The sequence below is a fragment of the Castor canadensis genome, chromosome 7, assembly GCF_047511655.1.
Source record: "Castor canadensis chromosome 7, mCasCan1.hap1v2, whole genome shotgun sequence".
NCBI classification, from domain to species: Eukaryota; Metazoa; Chordata; class Mammalia; order Rodentia; family Castoridae; genus Castor; species Castor canadensis.
In genome coordinates this window covers 37,986,984-38,012,998 of record NC_133392.1, presented here as the reverse complement: position 1 = coordinate 38,012,998, position 26,015 = coordinate 37,986,984, and the positions used below count along the sequence as shown (strand labels likewise).

The following is a 26,015-nucleotide window of genomic DNA, read 5'->3' as shown; positions in this document are numbered from 1 at the left end:
TTTTTTTTTTTGCAGACTGGGGCTTGAACTTACGGCCTAAACCTTGAGCCATTCCACCAGCCCTTTTTTGTGATTTGGTTTTTTTTCCGAGATAGGGTCTCCGAACTATTTGCCCTGGTTGGCTTCGAACCGCGATCCTCCTGATCGCTGCCTCTTGGGTAGCTAGGGTTACAGTGAGCCACGGGCGCCCGGCTATGTTTTCTTCTTACTGGTTTTTTTTTTTTTTTTTTTTAAACTAATGTCGACAAAGATTGGGGTGTCACTTTTAGATGCTACTCCCTACAATTTGTCAATTTGGAAATAAGGCTGCATACTTTGCAGAAGATTTAGTGCTTGGGGTTTCATCTCCATCACCTCAAAGTAATCAATCCCTAGTTCTAGTTCTCTTTAACTCTTCTAGATGTGCTATCTTATTCACCTCTGCTAAACACATGAACATTCCTGAATTTTAACATAGGGCATTCATGAAGAACAAAACTAGTTATTGTAGGTATCTGCTGCAAGTTGATTTCTCTTCATCTGTCTTTGTTCATAGACCAAAGGACAGAATTTTCGGGAGGAATGTGTGTGTGAGGGGGGGGTGTTCAGCTCTTCTCTGATTTCCAAGTAACTTCTCAGATTTTTTTTTTTTTTTTTTATTGAACCCAGTACCTATAGGCAAGTGGCTCTCATTGGAGCCACACATCCAGGATCCCCACTAATATATTTATTTAAAGTTTTGGGTTCTCCCTATCTTGTCCAGCCTGGCTACCAGCTCGTGGGCTCCAGTGAGCTTTCTGCCTCTGTCTTCCCAGTAGCTAGGAATACTGGTGCTTGTTACCCCACACCCTACTTCTCAATTTAAAAATGAGCTAGTAGAGGAAGAACATATTTGTTGAAACTGCTGCTTAATTAGTGATTGATTTGTTCAACTTTTTAGGGGTTCTCCACAGTATATTAGTGTATTTGTACTTTGTGTGTCTGTTTTTGTTGCTGTTAAAAGTTGCAATAGCAACTGCAAATCCAAAGTATTCTAAAATTAAAAGGCTATTTTTAAAAAGCCTGCATCAACAAACTTTTTAGGTTTTATGACTTGAAGTATATATATCAAAGGTGATGACCAGGTTTTTAAACTAGGTGCCAGAGAGGAAATTTGGTGGTATATTCATCTAGCCAGCAACACCAGCTGCACTCTGGGGCTTTTGTTTTATTAATACTTTTTTTTTGTGGTACTGAAAGTTGAACTCAGGTCCTTGCTCTTGCTAAGCAGGCCCTCTGCCACTTGATTTTAGAGATAGGGTCCGCTTCATGCTAGATTGCCATCCTCCTAGGTGTAGCTGGGATGCAGATACACATCACTGTGACTGGCCATTGGTCGAGATGGGGGTCTCCTGTACTTTTTGCCCCTGCTGGCCTCCAGAGTAGCTAGGAATCAGTACAGTAGGTCAATAGTTACTTATTTTGAAGATTCCTTCCTCCCTTCCTCCCTTTCCTCCCTTCTTTTGTCCCCTCCCTTCCTCCTTCCTTTTTTCTTTTTCTTTTTTTTTTTTTTTGCAGTACTGGAGCTTGAACTCAGGGCCTTTACCTTGAGCCACTCCACCAGTCCTATTTTTGTGAAGGTTTTTTTTGAGATAGGGTCTTGTGAACTTTTTGCCTGGGCTGGCTTCGAGCCACTGTCCTCCTGATCTCTGCCTTCTGAGTAGCTAGGATTACAGAGCCACGTGTGCCCGGCTCTCTCTTTCTTTCTTTTTGTGGTACTGGGTTTTGAACTCTGGGCCTCACATTTGCTAGGCAGGCACTCTACCACTTGAGTGGAGCCTTCGCTTTTTAAAAAATTTTTGACAGTACTAGGGTTTGAATTTAGGGCCTCAGTGCTTGCTAGGCAGGCACTCTACCACTTGAGCCATGGCCTCAGTCCTTTTTTGTTTTGGTTATTTTTCAGATAGGGTCTCACGTTTTTGTCAGAGGCTGGCCTTGGACCAGGATCCTCCTGCCTGTGGCTTCCTGGGTAGCTGCAATGACTGGTGCAAGCCACTGTGGGCATATTGATTAAGATGGGAGTCTTGCTAACTTTTTACTCTTTCTGGCCTCCGACAGAGATCCTCCCCATCTCCACTCCCCCAGTAGCTGGGATCACAGGTGTGGTCCACATCTGGCCATGAAGGTTTCTTTTTAATCGACAGCACAGTCAACAAATTCAAGTTTTTAAGTTATTTTACTTGTTTAATAAAGCTAGGTAATATTACAATTTCTGTGTGCTTTTATTTCCTTTGATTTGTTTCATTTTGTTTCCTACAAAATATTCCAGGTTTATATGAAGTTATAAGTGATGCTGTAACAAACATTTGAGTATCCACACTCAGATTAAGAAAAAAACCCAATCACTATAGGTGGAGGGTCCTGTTTACCCCCTTCCCATCTCCCCAGTTCTTTCTCTACCCATAGTTAACCTGTATCTTGAACTTGGTGTTTATTGCACTCACACTTTAAGCCCTGCCTTAAATTGTAGGGTTCTTTTCATTATCACCAACGAAAAGTGCTTAGGTTGTATAGTTTTGTTTGTTTTTTCTGGTTAGAATATCAAATAGCCTTCCTGGTGTAAGTCTGTCATTAAGCTCTAGTAAACAACATAAGAGGCTCTCAGGACTTGGCAAACCTTGTCTGTAAAGGGCCTAAAGAAACACTTATTTAAATACTGTAGGCTTTGCAGGACACATGTAGCTTCTGTCCCATATTCTCTAGCTTGATTTTTGAACAACTTTTTTTCTTTTATTTTTTATTGTTGTGGTGGGGGTACATTGTGGCATTTACAGAAGTTCTTATAATAAATCATACTTGAATTTACCCCTTCCATCATTCTCCTTTATCCCCCATAACCATTCCTGGAATAGTTTCAACAGGTCTCATTTTTCCATTTGCATATATGTGTACACAATATTAACACCATATTCATCTTCCTACACCCTTTACCCACACTCTCTTTCCCCGCACTGGTACTCCTCCTCCCCAGACAGGACTTGTTCTCCGTTTTTTGTAAAAAAAAATAAAGATGACATTTTTTGTTTGTTTAAATAGCTATACAGGGAGTTTCCTTGTTGACATTTCCATGTGTATATGTATTATAACCTGAATTGGTTCAATTCCTCCATTTTTCTCCTTTCTACCTTAGTCCCCTTCTTATGGTAATTCAACAGGTTTAAAAATTCTATATCCATTCTTGTACTGAAGTACATCAACCATATTCACCTTCTTAACTTCCTTTTACCCTCCCCCTCTCACATGTGACCTCCCCTTAGCATGACCTGTTTTTCATAACATTGCTTTATTTGTATTAGGTCTATATTCCACATGTGAAAGAAAACATGCGGTCTTTGGTTTTCTGAACCTGGCTAACTTCACTTTAAGATGATGTTCTCCAGTTCCATCTATTCACCTGCAAATGACAAAATTTCACTCTTCTTTGTGGCTGAATAAAATTCCATTATGTATAAATATCACATTTACTTAATCCATTCATCAGTAGTGGGGCATCTTGGCTGCTTCCATAGCTTAGCTATTGTGAATAATGCTGCAATAACATGTTTGTGGAAGGGCCTTTATTGTAAGCTGACTTACATTCCTGTGGTTATATCCCTGGGAATGGTATTGCTGGATCAAATGGCAGTTCTATTTTTAGTTTTTTTAGGCTCTTCCATACTGCTTTCCATAGTGGTTATACTAATTTGCATTCCCCACCAACACTGTGTGAGGTTGAATGACTCTTTGGTTTGTTTGTAGTACTGGGGTTTGAACTCAGGGCCTACACCTTGAGCCACTCCACCAACCCTCTTTTGTGTTGGATTTTTTGCGAGATAGGTTCTAGCAAACTAGTTGCCTGGGCTGGCTTCAAACTTCAGTCTCTGATCTCTGACTAGGATTACAGCTGTGAGCCACCGGTGCCTGACTGAACAACTCTTTAAAACTGTAAAAATCTTAGATGTTTGGTAGGGCAAGGACCAGATTTGACCTACAGTTTGAAGTTTATAGATCCTTCCTTATGTGATCTAGCTACAGACTCTTTCTGATGGTCCTTCCAATAACACCCTTCCCTTATTTATTCCTGGTTTTAAAAATACTCATAATAAAGTACACACATTATAAAACTTACCATCTTTACTTTTTTTTTTTTTTTTTTTTTTTTTTGAGACAGGGTCTCACTATGTAGCCATGCAGTCCTCTTGCCTCAGTGTCTGGAGTGTTGGAATGACAGGCACCATCTTAAGCATTTATTTGATTTTGGTTTGGTTTTGTTTTGCAGTACTGGGGTTTGAACTCAGAGCTTACATCTCAAGTCGCTCCACCAGCCCTTTTTTGTGAAGGGTTTTTTTGAGATAGAGTCTCAAAATTATTTGCCTGGGCTGTCTTCAAACTGCAATCCTCCTGATCTCTGCCTCCTGAGTAGCCAGGATTATAGGCGTAAGCCACTGATGCCCAGCTATTTATTTTGTTTTTTTGAGACAAGTTGTCACTGTGTAAGCCAGGTTGGCCCCCAGCTCGAAGTCTTTCTACCTCCACCTCCTGGGATTACAGGTGTGTACCACCATGCTCACCTCATTTTAACTTTTTTTTTTTTAGTGGGACTGGGGTTTGAACTCAGGACTTTGTGCTTGCAAAGTGAATGCTCTCCAATTAAGCCACACAGTTTTGCTGTGGTTATTTTGGAGATGGGGGTCTTGTGAACTCTTTGCCTGGGTTGGCCTCAAGCCATAATTCTCCTGATCTTCACCTCCCCAAGTAGCTAGGATTATAGAAATGAGCCACCAGTGCCTGGCTCATCTTAACTATTTTTAAATGTTCAGTTGAATACATTCATAATATTTGCAGCTGTAACCACCATCCATCTCCATAACTTTTCATCTTGAAAAACTGAAACTCTATACCCACTGGACATTAATACCTCATTTCCCTCTTCCCTAGTCCCTAACAACCACCACTGTACTATTTTTCTCTGATTTTGACTGCTCTAAGTACCTCATATAAGTGGAATCACATTATAGTATTTATCTTTTCTTGACTGGCTTATCACTTAGTATAATGTAGCATATGTCACAGTTTTCATTTTTTAGGTTGCATGGTATTCCATTTTATGGGTGTAGTACATTTTGTTTATCCATTTATCTATTGATGGACACTTTGCTGTTTCTGTATTTTATCTGCTGTGAATAATACTTCTAGGAACATGATTTGAGATCCCGTTTTCAATTCTTTTGAGTATTTACCAGAGTTGAAATTACTAGATCATATGATAATTCTATTGTTAGCAATTTTGGGGAACTAACATACGATTTTCCACAGTGGTTATACCAACACTGTACAAGTGTTCCAATTTCTCCAGATCCTCACCAGCACTTGTTATTTTCTGGTTTTTGGATAGGAGACATCCTAATAAGTGTGAGGTGGTATTTCATTATAGTTTTCCCCCAGTTCTGGGATTGAACCCAGAGCCTCACATGCTAGGCAAGAGCTCTACCACTGAGCTGTATCTCCAGCCTGCCATTATAGTTTTGGTGTCTTTAATGATATTAAGCATGTAGAAATGTCTACTTATGTTCTTTGCTCCACAGGCCCCTCCCCAGGATTGAATCTCAGGATTCATGCATGCAAAATGCTCTACCCCTGAGCTACACTCCAGCCCTTGCCAATTTCTAAGTTGGATTTTGTTGCTATTTTGGTTCAGTTTTAGGCATTCTCTATATATTCTGAATGTTAATTTCTTTGAATGTGTGTGTAGTACTGGGGTTTGAACTCAGGGCCTATACCTTGAGTCACTCCTCCAGCCCTTTTTTATGAAGAATTTTTTTCCAGATAGGGTCTCATGAACGAACTATTTGCTTGGGCTGGCTTCAAACTGAGACCCTTCTGATCTCTGCATCCTGAGCAGGGATGAGCCACCAGCACCCGGCTGATAATGTCTTTTGATGCACACAAACTTTAAGCTTTTATAAAGTCCAATTTGTCTACTTTTTTGTTATTGTTTCCTGTACATTTGGTGTCACAGCCAAAAAATTATTTCTGAACTCAATGTTTTAAAACTTTTGCCCTCATTTGTTCAGTGTTTTAAAGGGTTTTGAATTTTGTCAAATACTTTTTTCTGCATCAATTGACAAAATCCCGTGGGTTGTTTCTTTCATCATGTCATATAGTACATTGGTCATTTTTTGTATGTTGAGTCATCTTTGCATTCTAGGAATAAATCCCACTTGTTCTATGTATAATTTTTTTTAAATATACTATTGAGTTTAGTTTGCTGGTATTTTATTGTGCATTTTCCAATCTACATTCATAAGGGAGAGTCATCTATAGTTTTCATGTGGTGCCTTTGGTTTTGATAATGGTAATACAAGCATCATAGAATGGGTTATGAAGTATTCTCTCTTCAATTTTTAAAGTTTGAGAATTAGTATTCTTTTTGAAATATTTGGTGGAATCCATCTTTGAAATCACAAGGTCAAGGTCCCTTTGTTGGCTTTCTTTTCCTTCTTCCCCTCCTTCCGTCTCCTTCTTCTCTCTGGGTTTTGGATTAAATTCAGAATCTTGAGCATTTTAGGCAGGCAAGAATGCCGAAAAGGAGCCAATCCCCAAACCCTGTCAGGAGTTTTGACTATTAAGTCAACCTTCCTGCCAGTTATAGTTCTATTCCCTTTTTCTATTTCCTTGTGATTTGGCCTTGGCAGGTTTTGTATTTCTAAGAATTTGTCTGACTATGTTATATATTATTGGTGTACAACACTCTTTTAATTGTTTCTATTTCTGTAAAGTCAGTTGTAATGTCCCTATTTTCATTTCTAATTTTAATAACTTGTCTTTTTTTTTTTCTTAGTACATTTAGCTAAAGGATTGTTAATTTTGTTGATCTTTTTAAAGAACCAACTTTTGGTTTTATTGATTTTTTTTTTTTTCCTCTTCTAGTTTATCTTTAATCTTTATTTTTTTCCTTCCTCTGGTTTTGGGATTAATTTGTTCTTTTTATGGTTTCTTAAGTTATAAAGTTCAAAGTGTTGATAAGATAAGAGAACTTTCTTGTTTTTAATACAGGATTTATATATACTGCTTAGCATTTAGCACTGGGTTCCCTCTACCCTACTGGTTTTGGATGCTGTGTTTTCATTTATCTCTTAAGTATTTTCTAATTTCCCCTTTGATTTCTCTTTTGAGTCCTGATCACTTAAGCACATACACATTTTAAAAATGCACCTACTGTGCTCTTTCTCAGGGCCCTGCAATATCACCTGCTGGCTTTAAAATATCACTCCTGTAATCCCAGCTACTCAAAGAGGCAGAGATCAGGAGGATTGCAGTTCAAGGCCAGTCTCTTTGTTGAGACCCTATCTCAACAAACAGGCCAGGTGTGGTGGTACACATCACACCCAGCTAGGCGGAGACCCTATCTGAAAAGTCAACTAACTGCATAAAGGGCTGGGAGTGTGGGCCAAGGGAGAATCACTTGCCTTATAAGCAGAGGCCCTTACTTCAATCTCCTGTACCAAAGAAAGAAAAGACAGGAAGGAAGGAAGGGAGGGAGGGAGGGAGCAAGGAAGGAAGAAAGAGAGGGAGGCAGGGAAGGATGGAAGAAAAAGATTAAAAAAAGAAAAAAGAATAGTAGAAATAGAATTCTGAAAAATAAGCTAGGCATTTTTTACATCTTAAATTATGTTAGCATCTATTCTAAAAAAACTGCTATAATTGTAATACATTACATATCTTTGAAAAGTTTTAAAAATTTTTTAGGAACTGAGACCCCTATAATTTTGCTGTCTGCTTTAGCAGTGTCATCTAGTCCTCATTTAATATACATCACCAACAGTGTGGTCACAGCTTCACATTTCACTCTTTTCTTGACCATTGTAGCTAATGAAAGTGTCACTGATAACCTGTTAACTAAAAGTTCTTGAATAACTTTTTGTATTTGTTTTTATAGACCATTTAACCTGGCAGAGCGGAAGACTAATTCCCATTCAGTAGTAGAATGTGATCATGCTCGGAAAGAAGTGAGTGTACGAACTGGAGGGCTGGCAGACAAGAGCTCCAGGAAAACGTACACTTTTGATATGGTATTTACGTTCTTCAATTATCCCCGATGTAAAATTATCCTTTCTGTGTATTTCTCTTGGAAAGTGATGTACACTTACAATTTCAGTTGTCTCTTTGAGTTCTCAGATGGTTTCCTAGTAGGCAAAATTATTAAAATAAGTAATTGTTTTTTTTGGTGGGATTGTGATTTAAATTGAGGGCTTCATGCTTGCAAAGCAGGTGCTGTACTGCTTGAGCCAAACCTCCAGTCCTAAAATGAGAAATTTTGAGTTTGCTTTCTTTAAGAAATCTTTTTTTTTTTAATAGGTTTTTGGAGCATCTACTAAACAAATTGATGTTTATCGAAGTGTTGTTTGTCCGATTCTGGATGAAGTTATTATGGGCTACAATTGCACTGTCTTTGCGTAAGCAAAACACTGTTTTCAAGTTGATGAAAAAGTTTAAGTGTATGTATTTGTTGTTGATTTTCTACTTTTGTTAATCTTGACAGATATGGCCAAACTGGCACTGGGAAAACCTTTACAATGGAAGGTGAAAGGTCACCTAATGAAGCGTATACCTGGGAGGAGGTATTTATTGTTTATAACATACTTTTTCTCTGATGTGGCAAAAATTTAGCTGACCAAAACTTGGTTACAGGTGACTGTCTTGAAATATAAAAGATTAGAGAACCCATGTCAAATAAGAATTTAGGGTAAACGCTAAAATTGTAAAACTGAAGTAAATGGTATGACTCCTGTTTAAGAAAAATACTCTCATTGGATGATACAAGATAACGTATAGCACCATTAAGTGATAAAAGAGAGGGCTACTGCAGACAGTACAGTTTGAGCATAATTCAGTGATTTCCCCCTCATCAGGGGGTATGTTCCAAGACCCAGAGCGGATACTTAAAAACAGTTGATAGTGCTAAGCCCTGTATATACTATGTGTTTTCCTAGGTATATCCCATGATGATGCCTAATTTATAAATTTGGCACAGTAAGAGATTGCCAACAATAATGAAATAAAATTATATAACAAAATACTGAAATAAAAGTTATGCGAACATGGGTTTTCCTCTGTGTGTCTCTCCAAATATTTTATCATGCTTTTACTTTGTCACTTGAAGGAAGCAATTTATAGCTTCTCTTTGGTATATCGGAATTGCCAGATCACTATTATTGTGCTTTAGGGCCATTATTGAGTAAAGTAAGAGTTACTTGAACTGCCATATGAAGACAGTTGATCTGATAACCAATAGGGCTATGGAGAGTGGCCAACAGGTGGGCAGCATATATTGTGTGAATACATGACAAAGGGATGATTCATGTCCCTGGCTGAATGGTGCAAGATTTCATCATGGTACTCAGGATGGCACATAATTTCCCATTTGATATTTTTAGACTGTTGATTTTAGTAACCCAGACTGTTTAATCGCTTGACTTTTCTAACATCAGGTTAAGGTTTTGTTGTTATTTTTTAATTTGCTTTGGCATATAGTTGTCCTACAATATCCACGGTGGTAGGGGAGGGAGGTTGGTTCTAGGACACACATACATGCACACCAAAATCTGGAGATGCTCAAGAGCCTTTTATCTAATGGCACAGTATATGCATATAACCTAGGTGCATCCTCCCATATACCTTAAATCTTCTCTAGATTACCTGTAATACCTAGTACAATGTAAATGCTATGTAAATAGTCGTTACACTTCATTATTTAGGGAATGGTGACAAGAGAAAAAGTCTGTACATATTGAATACAGATAAAATATTTTTAAAAATATTTTCTTTTTATAATTGGTAGAATGCAGAACCAGTGGACATAGAAAGCTAACTGTACTTAGGTTATATGCTGTAATTGGCTGTGTAGTACATAGATAGTGGTAATCCCAGCTACTTGGGTGGCTAAAGCAGGCAGATCACAAGTTCAAGGCCCATCTGGGCAATTTAGTGAGAACTTGTATCAAAATAAAAAATATAGAAAAAGGGCTGGGAGTCTAGCTCAGTGGGAGAATACTTACTTAGCATTCATGACATTTATTTATTTATTTTCAGCGTTTCATAATACTGAAAATAAATAAATGTACTATAAATGAGGCTCTATTATGTTTTAACTGCTGTAGTGAATAGCATTCTTTCTTTATTTTAATCTTTATTAATACTGTAATTTCAGGATCCTTTGGCTGGTATAATTCCACGTACTCTTCATCAGATTTTTGAGAAACTTACTGATAGTGGTACTGAATTTTCAGTCAAAGTATCTCTGTTGGAAATCTATAACGAAGAACTTTTTGATCTCCTTAATCCATCTTCTGATGTTTCTGAGAGACTACAGATGTTTGATGATCCTCGTAACAAGGTAACTGTCTTTGAGAATGATATGTTTCCAAATTTTAATGTGTGAGCCTTTTTAGACGTCACTGTACTTTAATAAAACAAAGCAATCTAATGGATGTTCTTTTAATATTTGGCCAGAGGGGAGTGATAATCAAAGGTTTAGAAGAAATTACAGTACACAATAAGGATGAAGTCTATCAAATTTTGGAGAAGGGAGCAGCAAAAAGGACAACTGCAGCAACTTTGATGAATGCGTACTCTAGGTAAAAAGCCACAATTTCTTCCCCAGCTCCATTTCGTTTTTTTTTTTTTTTTTTTGGCTGTACTGGGGTTTGAACTCTGGGACTCATGCTTCGTTGCCAGGTGCTCCTCCACTTGAGCTACCATGCTAGCCCTCCATTTTCTTTTTAATAAATATCAGGAACTTAGGGAAAGTCAAATTAGGGTTGGTGAAGGTGATTAGGTAATTTTTTTTTAAAAAATATACTTATGAAATTTTAAAATAATATGAAAAGTCCAAAGAAGAAATTAACCAATTCTCCACCATCAATGGCAATAATATAATGATATTCCCATTAATACAAAAAAGGGAAAATGTCAGCCAGGTGCTGGTGGCTCACGGCTGTAATCCTAGCTACTCAGGAGGCAGAGATCAGGAGGATCACGTTTTGAAGCCAGCCCAGGCAAATAGTTTGTGAGACCTATCTCAAAAAAAAAATCCATCACAAAAAAGGGCTGGTGGAGTGGCTCAAGGTGTAGGCTCTGAGTTCAAGCCCCAATACTGAAAAAAAAAAAAAAAAAGAAAAATGTCTTTGGTCATCTATATAATTTTTGTTTTCCTCAGATTAAAGCTGAAGTCAGTACTTAGCATAAGGCATACTTTTTCTCATGGCCAGCATGAGCAGGTCCCTTGACCTGACTGGGAGTGACTGGGGATTGAGAAAAAAGACACAAAGACAGACATAGAGAAAAGCTGGGGCCGGGTGCATCCAATACTCCTGATGAGAGATGCTGGCGACATCCTCTGCTTCGAAGCACATTTATTTATACAGCACATATGGAAAAGTGGGGTGAAATGCAGGTTGAGTTCTCATGGGTTCACTTGTGTAGGCTGCAGGAACAGCACAGCTGTGGTATGTTGTTATTTAGTACAGACTATCCTGACTAGGTCAGCAGGTCCTGTTTTTCTTGTAAGGCAGCCTTGCTGAACCTTGCCTCCCCTTACTAGGTCCCTGCCTATCAGCCAAGAGGCCCTTTGACAGAGCCATGCTCGTGTCAAGGCTACTTGCACTGCCTCAGTCTCCCCTCTTGCAAGGCAGCCTTGCTGAACCTTGCTCACTTTGGGGCTGTGCCTTCTCAGCACAAAGGGCCTTGACATGACCATGCTCATGTCAAAGTTTCTTCTCAGTCTATTTAGTTACTGGTCTCCCACACTTTTGAACACTTTCTAGTCTAATGGGCATATCTTGTACTGTTTTAGTAATCATTCTATTTACTGTTGCTGCTGTTCAAGAGGGGGAGTGACTTTTCAAAGCAGAGGAGCGTAGGTGACACCACACAGGGAGTGGGTAATCTGATAGCTTGCCTGGTGCTATTGAGTTTTTGGTAATAACCTGTTCCAAGTGGTTCTTATATAGAGAAGGATGGTTAGAGAGCCATCTGCTCTGACACACTGGGCAAATGTCCTGACCCCACTCCAAATCCACCTTTCAGAGGTGCCTGAAAATTCTTTTTGGGTATTTTTGGGTAGCTTCTTATTGTAGCTTTCCCTGCAGGCAGCAAATCCAAGAAATCAAAAACCTAAGCATTGTTCTATCTGCTGTCTGTCTTCCAAAATTTTGTTGATATTTCCTGACTGAAAATTTCTTTCTTTACCCTTGTAGATTTAGGTCTTTCCTGTTCTCAATATTTTACAGAAAGCAAGTAATGTTTTACATTGTAACGAAGGGACAATTTGATCTTGTTTTCTAGTCGTTCCCACTCAGTTTTTTCTGTTACAATACATATGAAAGAGACCACAATTGATGGAGAAGAGCTTGTTAAAATTGGAAAGTTGAACTTGGTAAGCATTCACCTCAATACCACTGTTTTATTCTTGACTACCTCATAGAGCACCTTGAAGTTTTGTACTTATACACAATGGTTTTGCAGTTACTTGGTTATTAGCTTTGTACTGAGAGAAGAAATTTGTTGTAGAAAATTTATTTTGCTGTCTACTTAACACACTACATACAATATAAGAGTGAAACTCTTTGAATCTACATCTAATGTATTGACTTTTTATTTTTAAAATTAAAGGTTGATCTTGCAGGAAGTGAAAACATTGGCCGTTCTGGAGCTGTTGATAAGAGGGCGCGGGAAGCTGGAAATATCAATCAATCCCTGTTGACTTTGGGAAGGGTCATTACTGCTCTTGTGGAAAGAACACCTCACGTTCCTTATCGAGAGTCTAAACTAACTAGAATCCTCCAAGATTCTCTTGGGGGTCGTACAAAAACATCTATAATTGCAACAATTTCTCCTGCATCTTCCAATCTTGAGGTAGGCTTTTTGAGAGGGAGCTGCAAGTGTAGGCATTATAATTCTTTTTTTAGCTCTCACATATTTTAAAAGTTGGTTTACTGGCTTCATGCACTTTGGATTATAGTATAAAACAATCTGGACATTGCTTATGGACATATCCTGGGGGATACCGGAATTTTTAACCTATGGAATGACTTTTCCACACATTTTCAAGAGATAATTGCTGTGGGTCGTTAGTGGTGGTTGGTGTATAGTTCATTGAGAACTTAGAATAGGTGAAGTGAGCGCCTGTGCTACAGAGGCTACTAAGAGAGTGTTGGACAATGGGATTGGACTATGAGCACATGATAAAAGCGAGAGCACACAAGGGAGGGGTGAGGATAGGTAAGACACCTAAAAAACTAGCTAGCATTTGTTGCCCTTAATGCAGAGAAACTAAAGCAGATACCTTAAAGCAACTGAGGCCAATAGGAAAAGGGGACCAGGTACTAGAGAAAAGGTTAGATCAAAAAGAATTAACCTAGAAGGTAACACCCACGCACAGGAAATCAATGTGAGTCAATGCCCTGTATAGCTATCTTTATCTCAACCAGCAAAACCCCTTGTTCCTTCCTATTATTGCTTATACTCTCTCTACAACAAAATTAGAGATAAGGGCAAAATAGTTTCTGCTGGGTATTGAGGGGGGGAGCGGGAGGGGGTGGAGTGGGTGGTAAGGGAGGGGGTGGGGGCAGGGGGGAGAAATAAACCAAGCCTTGTATGCACATATGAATAATAAAAGAAAAATGAAAAAAAAAAAAAAAAAGAGAGTGTTGGAGATGAGGTTCAATGTGTGGGAACAGGGAAAACCAAGAGAAGCAACAAAGATGGTAAAGTCTGCTCTCACCACTATCATCTGCTTTAAATGCTACTAGAAAAGTTCTTATAAGGTGTGCCAACTCCCCTTTCATTTAAAGAAGATACCATAAAATTCACCCATGTTAAATATACCAATTGAATAATTTCAGTGTATTCACACAATTGTGCAGCCTCATCAAAATCTTAACTTTAGAACATTTTTTTATCCCAGAATTGTTACCTGTTAATTATCATTTTCATCTACCCCACTTCCAGCCCTAGGCTACCACTAAGTATACCACTTTTGTATTTATATAAGTATACCACTTTTTATATTTATAGATTTGCCTTTCTGAGCATTTCATGTAAGTACACAATATGTGGTTTATGTGCTTTTTTATTTTTTGAGAAAGGGTCTTGCTAGGTAGCTCAGGCTGGCTCAGGCTTACACTCCTGCCTCAGCATCCTGAGTGCTAGGATGCCGTCCAGTCTTTTGTGACTAGCTTTTTTTGCTTAGCACAATGTTTTCAAGGTTCATCCTTGTTGTACCATGTATCAAGACTTTGAGTGAACAGTATTTAATTATGTGAACATAGGACATTTTGCTTACTCATCAGTATAAAACTAGTCTGCAGGCAAAAATTATTTAGGTCAAAATATCATAAGAGTAAAACCTTGAAATTGAAGAAGAGGGTAAAGATTTAGCCGGGGATGTAGCTTAGTGGTAGAGTGTTTGCCTAGCATGTGTGAGGCCTTGAGTTCCATCCCCCGCACTGGGAAAAAAAATTACTGAAAAAATATAAACTGAACAGAAGTTGTTAAAAAGGAAGCATAAAAAGGTTTGTATAATAATCTTAGTGAATAGATTTTTAAATTAAATATACCATAGATTATTACTTGTTAGTTATAATAGTACATTCTGGGTGACAAGTGCATTATCCTCATGTCTTCAGTAATTGACCTTTCCTTTTTGTGACAGGAAACTCTGAGTACACTGGAATATGCTCATAGAGCAAAGAACATATTGAATAAGCCCGAAGTTAATCAGAAACTCACTAAAAAAGCTCTTATTAAGGTAATTGTGAATTTTTGTGGAGTAATGTAATCTTGTTTGACACGTGAATTTAAGGAACAGAACTAAATCAGTATTAAAAAAGATTTGTTAAATTGACTATGATAGACTTTTTTTTTTTTTTTTGTAGTGGTGATGGTGCTGCTACTGGGGGTTGAACTCAGGGTCTTGTGTCTGCCAGGCAAGCACTCTACCACTGAGATTCATCCCTGTGCGACAGGCATTTTTTGTTACTGTTTTTGAGATGGGGTTTCATGGGCTCAGCAAAAGGTGTATTTTCCCTTCCAGTCATTATTCTTTGTGTGTGTTTTGCTGGGATCAAACCCAGGGCATTGAACATGCTAAGCAAACACTTCCACTGAGCTCTGCTCTCAACCCCTGTGGCCTTGTGGTAGGCATTTTGTCTAGTGATTTAAACTAAATGCTTGATATGTTAAGATGTTTTTTTCTAATGCTCATGTGTTTACCAGCTTTATAACTCGGTTGGTATCCTTGGCAAAATTTGCGTTTATTTAATTATAAATTCTGTTTATTTGCATCTTTGAGTTGTAATTTACATACCAAAACATTTGCTTATTGTAAGCATTTACTCATTTATGCAGTGATTTCTAGTACATTTACAGAGTTCTTCAACATACCACAATCTAGTTTTAGAAAAAAATTTTGTTTTTCTTTTTGTTGGGACTGGAGTTTGAACTCAGGACTTTAAGCTTGCAAAGCAGGCTCTCTATTAATTGAGCCACACCTCCAATCCATTTTTGCTTTGGTTATTTTGCAGGTGGGATCTCAAGAACTATTTGCAACGTTAGAGGTTGGCCTCTAACCGTGATCCTCCTGATTTTTGCTTCCCAAGTAGCTAGGATTGACCACTGGTGCCTAGCTTTAGTTTTAGAAACTTTTGATCATCATAGCTTCCCTTTGCTCCCTTTTAGTCAGGGGCCTTTTTTGCTTTTAGTTATTTTTCAGGTAGGGTCTTGAGTTTTTGCCTGGGCTGGCCTCAGTGTATAGTTGGGATCACGGGCTCAAGCCACCCTGCCCAGATTTTTGATGGAGATTGGGTTTCTCCCTTTTTGTTCTGACTGATCTTCAACCAGGATCCTCCTAACCTCTGCTTTCCCAGCCTCCCTAGTAGCTGGAATTAGAAGTATGAGCCATCAAACCCAACTCACTGATCTGCTTTCTGCTCATAGATTTGTGTTTCTTTTATATTTCCTATAAATAGAATAAATAGAACCATAATATTTGGCCTTTTGCACCTAGCTTTTTTTTTTGGTAATGGGATTTGAAGTCAGGGCTTACACCTTGAGCCACTCTACCAGCCCTTTTTTATGATGGGTTTTTTCCACATAAGGTCTCACAGAACTTTTGTTTGGGCTGGCTTCGAACCATGATCTTCCTGATATCTGCCTCCCATGTAGCTGGGATTACAGGAGTGAGCCACCTGACTGTACCTAACTTTTTTATTTAAACATTTGAGGTTTAATTTATGTTAACTTTTATCAATAGTTTGTTTCTTTTTGTTGCTGAATAATATTTACATTACATGAATAATATTATATTTTGTTTATACATTCACCAGTCAATGGACATTTGGATCATTTCTGCAAATGTCATAAGGATCCTTCTGATAACAATTTCCTCCTTGTCACCCCTTAACCTCCCCTCCCTAATCATTGTTAACCACTAATCTGTTCTCTATAGAACAGATATAGAGTCTTGTCATTTCAAAAGTGTTAAAGAAGGGAATTGTATAGCATGTAAACTTTTGGGACGGCATTCTTCTAGTTTACATAATTCTCTGGAGACTCACCTAATTTGTCATGTGTATCAATAGGCCTTTTTAGTACTGAGTAATAGTTTATGGTATATAAGTGATGTGTAACCATGCACCGGTTGAATTCAGTTTTTTGCTATTACAAATGATACTGTTATTAACATTAATTTATAGGCACTTATGTAAGCACAGATTTTCATTTCTTTGGGGTAATTGAGAGTCCATTTTCTGGGTTGTATGTAATTGAACATTTCATTTTTTAAGGAACTGCCAAATGCCGTTAGAGTGACTGTTCAGTTTTTCATTTCGACTAGCAACGTGTTTCTCTACATCCATACAGCATTTGGTGTTGTAACTACTTTTTATTTTAGCTATTCTGATATGTGTGATAGGTGTTAAGTATCTCACTGTGGGTGAGCTTACATTTCTCTACTTAGTGTTGTTAAGCATTTTTTCATGTGCTTATTTGATGTTTGTTTATACTGCTTGGTGAAATGTCTGTCTATGTCTTCAGACTCATTTTCTAATTGGATTTTTCTTTTATTCTTGTGATTTGAGACTTCTCAATATATTCTCTATACTACTACTTTGCTGCATACAAAGGTTTGCAAATATTTTCTCCCCACCTGTAGTATGTCTTCTCATCGTCTTCACACAGGCTTTTTCAGAGTGAACGTTTTTCATTTCATTTTCAAAGTGAACGTTGTCCACTTTGTCAATTTTCCACATATTTGTGTGGGTCAACTTCTGAGGTCTCTGTTTTGTTCTGTTGACTTATTCATCTGTCCCTCTGCCAGTATGCCCAGTTTTAATGACTAGCTATGTAATAACTCTTGTAACTGGAAAGACAGTTTAAGAGGAAGTTTATTTTGAGTATATTTAAAGGAGATTTGAAGACTATTCAAAGATGCTTCTGAACAAATTGATACTAAGAGTAGAACTGTAACTTTTTATCATACTTTTTTATGTTTGAAAAAATAAAAAGCTAACTTTGTTTTATTTGTTGCATATGCTCCCCAAGCTGAATGAAAAAAAAAAAAAAGTACTAAATTGACATCTGCAACATTCCTCTTTTGTAGGAGTATACAGAAGAGATAGAACGTCTGAAACGAGATCTTGCTGCAGCCCGGGAGAAAAATGGAGTGTATATTTCTGAGGAAAATTTTAGGTAAGCATTTGGTTATGGAGTTAATTTCCAAGAATAAAGCTTCTGATTTTATTTTTTTGAGGCAGGGTCTCATTATGTAGCCCAGGCTGGCCTGGAACTCATGAATTTCCTCCCTCAGCCTTCCAAGTGCTAGGTTTACAGACATGTGCCACCATGCCTGTAATAAGCATTTTCTCTTTGCAGATTGAAATAAAATTCACTTATATAGCAATTTGTAAAATATATTTAGTACTTATAAATGCTTCTTTTTTGTGTTGATCGGGTTTGAACTCAGGACTTACACCTTGAGCCAGTCAGTGAGCCCTTTTTGGTGATGGACTTTTTCAAGACTGTTTTGCCCAGGTTGGCTTCGAACCACAATCCTATTGATCTCTGCCTCCTGAGTAGCTAGGATTACAGCATGAGCCACCAGCGCTCCACCTCTCTTTTGGTTTTGACATTAAGAAGTTATCAAAGCTGGGCATGGTGAGGTGCATCTATAATCCCAGCACTCAGGAGGATAAAGTAATAGGACCCCAAGTTTGAGGCCAGCCTGGGCCAGGCCTGTCTGGACAGCAGGAAAACCTTACCCTGTCATTCCAGCTACTGGGAGGTAAAGATTGGGAGGGTTAAGATTTTAGGCCAGCCTGGGCAAAGAAGTTAGTAAAATCTCCACCTCAACAAATATGCTGAGTGCAGTGGTTTAAGTTTATAAACCAATCTAAGTGGGAGGTATACATAGGAGGACAGCAATCTAGGGCCAAACCCATGGGAAAAGTGAGACCTTACTCACATAAAATAAAGCAAACAGAATGCTCGGGGTGTGGCTCAGGGCTAAAAGGCCTGCTTAGCAAGTATAAACCCCAGCACCTAAAAATAAAAGTAGTTACCAAACACTTTTTAGAAAATCTTTCATGGAACTTTTGTATTTGTAATTATTGATTCATGTGAGATTGCAAGAAGAGACAGAGCTGTCTATGTACCGTTCACCCAGTTTTCTGCTTGGAGACTACTCTGGCTGCTGCTATTCAATTAGAGTGGGTGTAGAGTTGAGGATCCCACTGTTCACTATGTAGATTTTCACTCAAATGCCTGTTTGCAGATCCTAATTACTCCTGCTCAATTGAGTATGTGGTGAGAAGGAAACTTGAACTTCTCAGGTATTTACTGTGGACTAGCGACTCTCAAAAATGAGGGAAGGTTGCCCTCTAGTGGGAATTCAGCAATATGCTGACACTTTTTAGGGGCTGGTTATCACTGGCAGGAGTACTGCTGGCATCTAGTGGCCAGAGAGCAGCCATATTACTAAGCATTCTAAAATGCATAGGCTGTCCCCACAACAAAGAAGTGTCTGGTACAAAATGTCTGTTCTGCCCAGGCAATATGTGGTGCCATGACAGTGATTGTTATATTAGGAGGATGTCCTGTGCAGGTGTGTGTGTGTTGGGGGGTAGGAAGGAATGTGGATATTGCTCTATGTATATACCTTAATTCAGTCTTCCCAGTGTTTTTAGCACTTAACTCACCCCTTCCTCTTGTAATGCCTCATGAATGACTTCAAGTCTTAGCATTTAGCATTTAGAGGGAAGGGGACAACTTTATAATCTGATTACAGACACTTAGATTGTATCCCTTTATTCTACGTTAAGTGAGATGGAGTTCTCTGTAAGCTTTCTAGCTCAAAAAGCATATTTTTATTGTGCTAGAGATTGAATGCAGTCTCCTGCATGCAAGGCAAGCAGCTACCACTGCTGTCCTCCCTCCACCCTTACCTATTCAAATTCAATAGACACACCCTTTCCCCTCAGACAGAGATTCTCTCTTGCAGAATGGAGGGTTTTTTGGGTTTTTTTTTTATGCCCATTTAGAAACAAACTTGGAAAACATTGCTCTTTGCAATTTGCATTTATTGCTTATCAACATTTAGGTACTATTATGATGGTGATAAGGGTGGAGACTTGTTTGTGTAATGCCATATTTGTGTTATCTTGTAACATTTTGTAGGATTTAGAAAAAATATTAACTGTTAAATTCATATTAAACTTTATTTTAGAGCCATGAATGGAAAATTAACTGTTCAAGAAGAACAGATTGTTGAATTGGTTGAAAAAATTGGTGCTCTTGAGGAGGAGCTAAGTAGGGTAAGCATTCAAAACAGTATTCAATGTTGTTTGAAAAGCAAATATTAAAAGAAAATTGTAGAATGTGAAGGACCAGATATTTTTTCTCTTAAAAGGTATTTTTTCATATTAACTCTTATACAGAAAGTAAGTTATAATTTTATTGTCATCAATGATAATGAAAAAGCTTTGACGCTGTAATTTAATACATTACCAGAAAGTATACTTTCTGGTATACTGTATTTCAGGTGCTGCTTAATAACTGGATGTGCTCTGAGAAAGGTGTTAAGTGATGCCATCATTGTGCTAACATCATACAGTGTACTTACACAAACCTACAAAGTCTACCACATACTTTGGATATATGATACAGTTTTTAAAATTTTTTTTGTTTTATATTTTAAACTATTGTATTAAAAGCTAGGGCATAGACATACACATCAGCCTGGCCTACACAGAGTCAGATCATCAGCACCACTGCCTCACCTCCATGTCTAACTCACCGGTGCTGTCCTCTCCTTTGATAACATGCCTCTGCCTCCTATAGGGCCTGCCTACGGCTGTTTCACAGTTAACTTTTTGTGGTTTGTTTTGATGGGACTGGGGTTTGAACTCAGGGCTTCATGCTTGCAAAGCAGGTGCTCTACCACTTGAGCCACACCTCCTGTCCATTTTGCTGTGGTTATTTTGGAGATAGCGGTCTCACACATCTTTGCCTGAAGGATCATACCTTGATCCTTCTGATCTCAGCCTCCCTAGTAGCTAGGATTATAGGTGTGAGCCACCAATATCTGGCTTTTTTTTTTTTTAAAGTAGGGGTACACTCTAAGGATTAAAAAGTATAATATTGTAAATATATAAGCCAATGGCATAGTCTTTATTATCATTGTCAAGTATTGTAGTCTGTACGTAATTTCTGGGTTACATTTTTATACAGCTGGCATCACAGTGGGCGTGATCACGTCACATCAGCACAAGCACATGACAAACGCATTGTCCTACCACTTTATGACAGCGGTGCCATCCCTAGTAACTTGGTACAGTTCTAACATGGGAACAATTTTTGTTCTCCTAATATTAGTTCTAGCCAGGTGTCTTACCAACCACTTCAGCATTTTTTTTAATTCTTTAAAAAAAAATTTTATTGTATAGGTTACAGAGTTGTTTATGGATCATAAGAATGAACTTGACCAGTGTAAATCTGACCTGCAAAATAAGACACAAGAACTTGAAACCACTCAGAAACATCTGCAAGAAACTAAAATACAGCTTGTTAAAGAAGAGTATGTCTCTTCAGCTTTGGAAAGTACTGAGGAGAAACTTCATGATGTTGCCAGCAAGGTTTGTCTTTTGTTATGTTTTACAGTTAGATTAAAGAAATGAAGGATGGGTAGAAGTAACTTTATTTGCTTAAGCATTAATTGTCAGATTTTACTTACTCACCCCGAATGATATTTCTGTCTATTTAAATAACACTGTTTTACTATTCCATCCATGTTTTTCTTACTAGTCATGATGACCTGAGAAAAACTACTCTTGGAGTTTTGAAAATAGAGCATGATTTTATATTTTGTGGACATTTAGAATAATGGTGCTGTGATGCTTTTTCTTTATGGTAATGATTGAAAGTAAATAGTCATTGAGAATGTAGTACCTTCTAATGGTACTGAAAGCATTAAATTTTTTAGTAGGTATACTTTTGAGGAGATGGTAAAGCATAATAGGAAAAACTTTTGTGAGCAAGCATAATTACTGAAATGAACTTGCAAAATCTGTTTTCCTTGTATAGATGGCCAGGACAGAGGAATAAATATTCCTGGGCATCTGAGTAATTAATAAGATGGAGGAATTTTTTTTTTTTTTTTTTTTGATACATTGTCTAAAATTTACTGGTTCTCCTGAGGAGAACATATTTTTGTTAGTTTTTCGTTTATCTTATTAACCTTAATTATTTTTGTCTTTTTTTGTTTTAATTTTTTAAATTTTTATATAGCTGCTCAACACAGTTAAAGAAACTACAAAAGATGTATCTGGTCTCCATTCCAAACTGGACCGCAAGAAGGTAATTGACCAACACAATGCAGAAGCTCAGGATATTTTTGGCAAAAACCTGCATAGTCTGTTTAATAATATGGAAGAACTAATTAAGGATGGCAGCTCAAAACAGAAGGCTATACTAGAAGTTCACAAGACCTTATTTGGTAAGTTCAGGCATTTCTAGTTATTCTAATCTTTTTTTCTTTTGAGGGGTGGCATTAGGGGTTGAGACAGGGTCTTGCAGTAGCCAAGGCTGGCCTCAAATACACAATCCTGCCTCCTTCCAAATGCTGGGATTGCATTTATGAACCATGATGACTGGCTAATTATTTTAGTCTTTATATGCTTCTTGTTAAGCTAATTTCACAATTAAACTGATACTGTAAAAAAAAAAAACCTCAGGCTGGGTGTGGTGACACTTGCCTGCTATCCCACCTACTCAAAAGGCAGGAGGATCACAAGTTTGAAGCCAGGTTGGGCAACTTAGTGGAAATGCTTTCTCAAAATAAAAAAGTGCTGGAGATAAAGTTTAGTGGTAGAGTGCTTACTTAGGGAGCCCTGAGTTTAATCCCCAGTAATATTAAAAAAACCTCTCAGGTGACAGTGTCACTAATATCCTTCCAGTGCACATGCTATCTGTTAAGCTTAGAGATTAATGCTTTTATTTTATTGCCTTGGTACCAAAACAAATCTTAGCAGTCCTCCCCACATTTTCTATAAAATAGTTTTGTTTGTTTTGCGACACTGGGATTTGACCTCACATTTGCCAGGCAGGCACTCTTACTGCTTGAGCCACTCTACCAGCCCTTTGGGTTGCAGACTATTTGCCTGGGCTGGCTTTGAGCCACGATCTTCCTGATCTCTGCCTTCTGAGTAGGTGGGATTATAGGAGGTGATCCACCTGCACCTGGCTCTATAAAATAATTTGTTTATTAAGTAAGCATATATTCATTAGAAATAAAGGCCCCCTTTATCACTGACCCTGGGTCATTCGTTATAGGTATTGCTGTTAAATTTTTTGTTCTTGTTCTAGAATTCTATTCTGTAACTTTCTTTTCTTTCACCAGTGCATATGTTGAAGGTTTGCTATATTGTCAGAATATATGTGTTTATCATTGTTTTTAACCATTTTATTTTTACCTTCTTTTAGAAAGAAAACTTTTCTGTTTTGGTAGTACTGGCATGAGGAACTCAGCTCTTCAGGGTTTCTAGGCAGGCGCTCTACCACTTGAGCCCTTCCTCCAGCCCCCTCCCCCCCATACACACCTTTATTTTGTTGGGGGGGGGGGGGGCTTGAACTCTAGGCCTTTGTCCTGAGCCAGTCCACCAGCCCTGTTTTTGAGAAGGGTTTTTCGAGATAGGGTCTTGAGAACTGTTTGCCTGGACTGGCTTCAAACCATGATCCTCCTGATCTCTGCCTCCTGAGTAGCTAGGTTTACATGTGTGAGCCACTGGCACCCAGCTTTCCTTAGTCCTTTTTGCTTTGGTTGTTTTGGAGATGGGATCTCACTTTTTGCCCAGGCCAGCAACTACCATTATTCTCCTAGTTATTCCTGCCATAGGTAAGATGACAGTCACACAGTACCACACCACATTTTTTTTGCCTGGGCTGGCCTGGAACCTTGATCTTCACAATTTCAGCCTTTCAAATAGCTAGGATTACAGGTGTGAGTCACCAGTGCCCAGCTAGAAAGAAACTTCTTAAGTATTTACTTATTATAAAAATATCTTCTTATTTCACTCAGTTTTATCCAACCCCCCCAAAAAAAGTCCTCATCATAACTAAAATTTGGAAGATTCAGAAATGTAAAAATTAGACTAGATTCTAGTTACTCAACCAACCACTATAAATTTTGTTCTTGATTTCTAATTTTCTTCTATAAGCTCTTTACCTACTTGTAATATTCTGTATTATTTTCAGAGATTAATTTTCAAGTATTCTAATTCTTAGTTTATGTAAGTTGTACTTAAAAAGTCTAGTTACTTACAGATATGTCAAGGTTTTACAGAAAAGTATAGAATATGTACCAACTGTATTTTAAATCTTGTTTATGTAATGAGCCAATTCTTTTAAGCTTGTTTGTAGCAAATTGCATGAGGATATGATTCTGCCAATCTGTTTAAAATGGCTCTAACTATATTTAAATGCATATTCATGCCAAAGTTTTATCTTACTCTTTTTTCTTTTTGTTATAGGTAATCTGATGTCTTCCAGTGTCTCTGCTCTAGACACTGTTACTACAACAGCACTTGAATCTCTCGCATCTGTTCCAGAAAATGTGTTGGCTCGTGTTTCTCAGATTTCTAATATGATATTAGAAGAACAGTCATTAGCAGCACAAAGTAAAACTGTCCTGCAAAAACTGATTGTTAGTAACTCTCTTAAAATACTTTCAAAGGGTTACATTTGCTAAGTCATCAAAAACAGTGTTAATAACTGCTCTTAAGCTTTGCTAGACACAGTAACAGACATCACTATGAGAGAATATGTTTATATATATTTTAAAGACAAATCTCTCTACTATTTTGTTTTGCTTTGTTTTTTTCTCTCCCAGAAAGACTGGCCTCCAGATATATACAACTACTTTCAATCTTTTTTCACTTATAGTTGATATGGTTAAGAGTAGGAGTAAATAAACCTAATATCTAAAGAGTAGCTTTAGTGCCAAGGAATTCAGGGGACCCATGACTCATTTGTTGGTCTAGAAATTGTTAAGTCACCATTATTCCAATTGTCCTGGAATAGTCATGATACAGTAACCCAGCCAGAGGGGATAATGGGTAGTTAATTTTAAAACTACATAAATATGTGATAGTAATGCCATTGTGTGGTGATAATGGTAATATGTAATAGTAACGTAGGGAAAATAAGAAGTAGAATTCTAGGAGCATAAATGTAACAGTTCTTAGAGTTAGATCTGTGTGGACAAGCCCCACTGGGTCTTAACTCTAAAGCATTTCTCCACAGTTGTATAGAAGTCACTACTTATTTTACCTTCTTTGTGCAGGCTCTTTGCTTTCCTTTTGGAGGTTAATAGCATTTGTTTAACATGTTTTAATTAAATACTACAAATATTGGCTGACCCTCTTTCTAGATTCAGTACTTACATGATACTGCTTGATGTTTCTTCAGTCATCTCAATTTCACAAAATTAAAACATTCTGTCATTACTAACTTTTCAGAAATTGATTCACTTACTAAAACAATAGTCTTATTTATTCATGTCTTCCTACATAGCAAGTGAAAAACACTGCTTGGATCAAAAGAAAACATGACTGCTGCTCCCATAGAATTAGATGAAATTATTATGATAGTTCTTCGTTCCAAAAAAAATACCTACAGTCTTTTAAGTATTTGCTAATTTATTTCTGTTATAAATCCTGTATTATTTATTTCTGTTTTCTGTACCCTAGTGAAAAAGAGTTTAGGTCAGGAATTTTTTTTTAATTTTATAAGATTTACCAATCCACAGTCCATTTTCAATTTAGTATATAGCTGACTAGAATTGGCACATGTTCTGTACAATATACTGTAAGTCATGAGGTCTTCACAGTAATACCTCCAGCCAAAGCATACTCTTTTTGTTTGTTTTGAACTTGAGACTTCATTCTTGCAAAATAGGTGCTCTACCACTTGAGCCACACCTTCAGTCCATTTTGCTCTGGTTATCTTGAAGGTGAGGGTCTTGCTAACTATTTACCTGGGTTGGCCTCAAACCAAACAAAGATCCTTCTGAACTCAGCCTTATAAGTAGCTAGGATTCAGGTATGAGACACCAGCGCCCAGCACAAAACCTATTCTTTTTTTTCTTTTTGGCGGCACCAGGGCCTGAACCCAGGGCTTACACTTTGAGACACTCCATCAGCACTTTTTGTGTTAGGTATTTTCAAGATAGGGTTTCTCAAACGATTTTGCTGGGCTGGCTTTGAACCGCAATCCTCCTGTTCTCTGCCTCCTGAGTAGCTAGGATTATAGGCATGAGCCACTGGGGGTCCGGCAAAGCCTACTCTTGATGAGTGTTTGAACTCAACCTTTTTGGACAGTAACCTAAATTTGCTTGGAAGTTATTTTGTTAAAATGTACCTATGCTGAGGATCAAACCAGAGTGTTGAAATCTTAATTGATTGTCATTT

The 26,015-nt window shown here is 37.8% G+C and overlaps 1 protein-coding gene across 1 annotated transcript in view; it reads left to right on the top strand.

Annotated features, from left to right (window-relative positions):
• The window catches only part of Kif11 (kinesin family member 11), a 43,232-nt gene that overhangs the window by 690 nt on the left and 16,527 nt on the right, over positions 1-26,015 (top strand). The window contains exons 2-14 of the mRNA XM_074078766.1: positions 7,937-8,069; positions 8,356-8,453; positions 8,540-8,618; positions 10,208-10,393; positions 10,510-10,634; positions 12,343-12,433; positions 12,670-12,912; positions 14,711-14,806; positions 17,657-17,745; positions 19,778-19,865; positions 20,997-21,185; positions 21,838-22,045; positions 24,078-24,250. Coding sequence (XP_073934867.1) covers positions 7,937-8,069; positions 8,356-8,453; positions 8,540-8,618; positions 10,208-10,393; positions 10,510-10,634; positions 12,343-12,433; positions 12,670-12,912; positions 14,711-14,806; positions 17,657-17,745; positions 19,778-19,865; positions 20,997-21,185; positions 21,838-22,045; positions 24,078-24,250 — 1,798 coding nt within the window. The remainder of the gene's footprint in view (positions 1-7,936; positions 8,070-8,355; positions 8,454-8,539; positions 8,619-10,207; positions 10,394-10,509; positions 10,635-12,342; positions 12,434-12,669; positions 12,913-14,710; positions 14,807-17,656; positions 17,746-19,777; positions 19,866-20,996; positions 21,186-21,837; positions 22,046-24,077; positions 24,251-26,015) is intronic.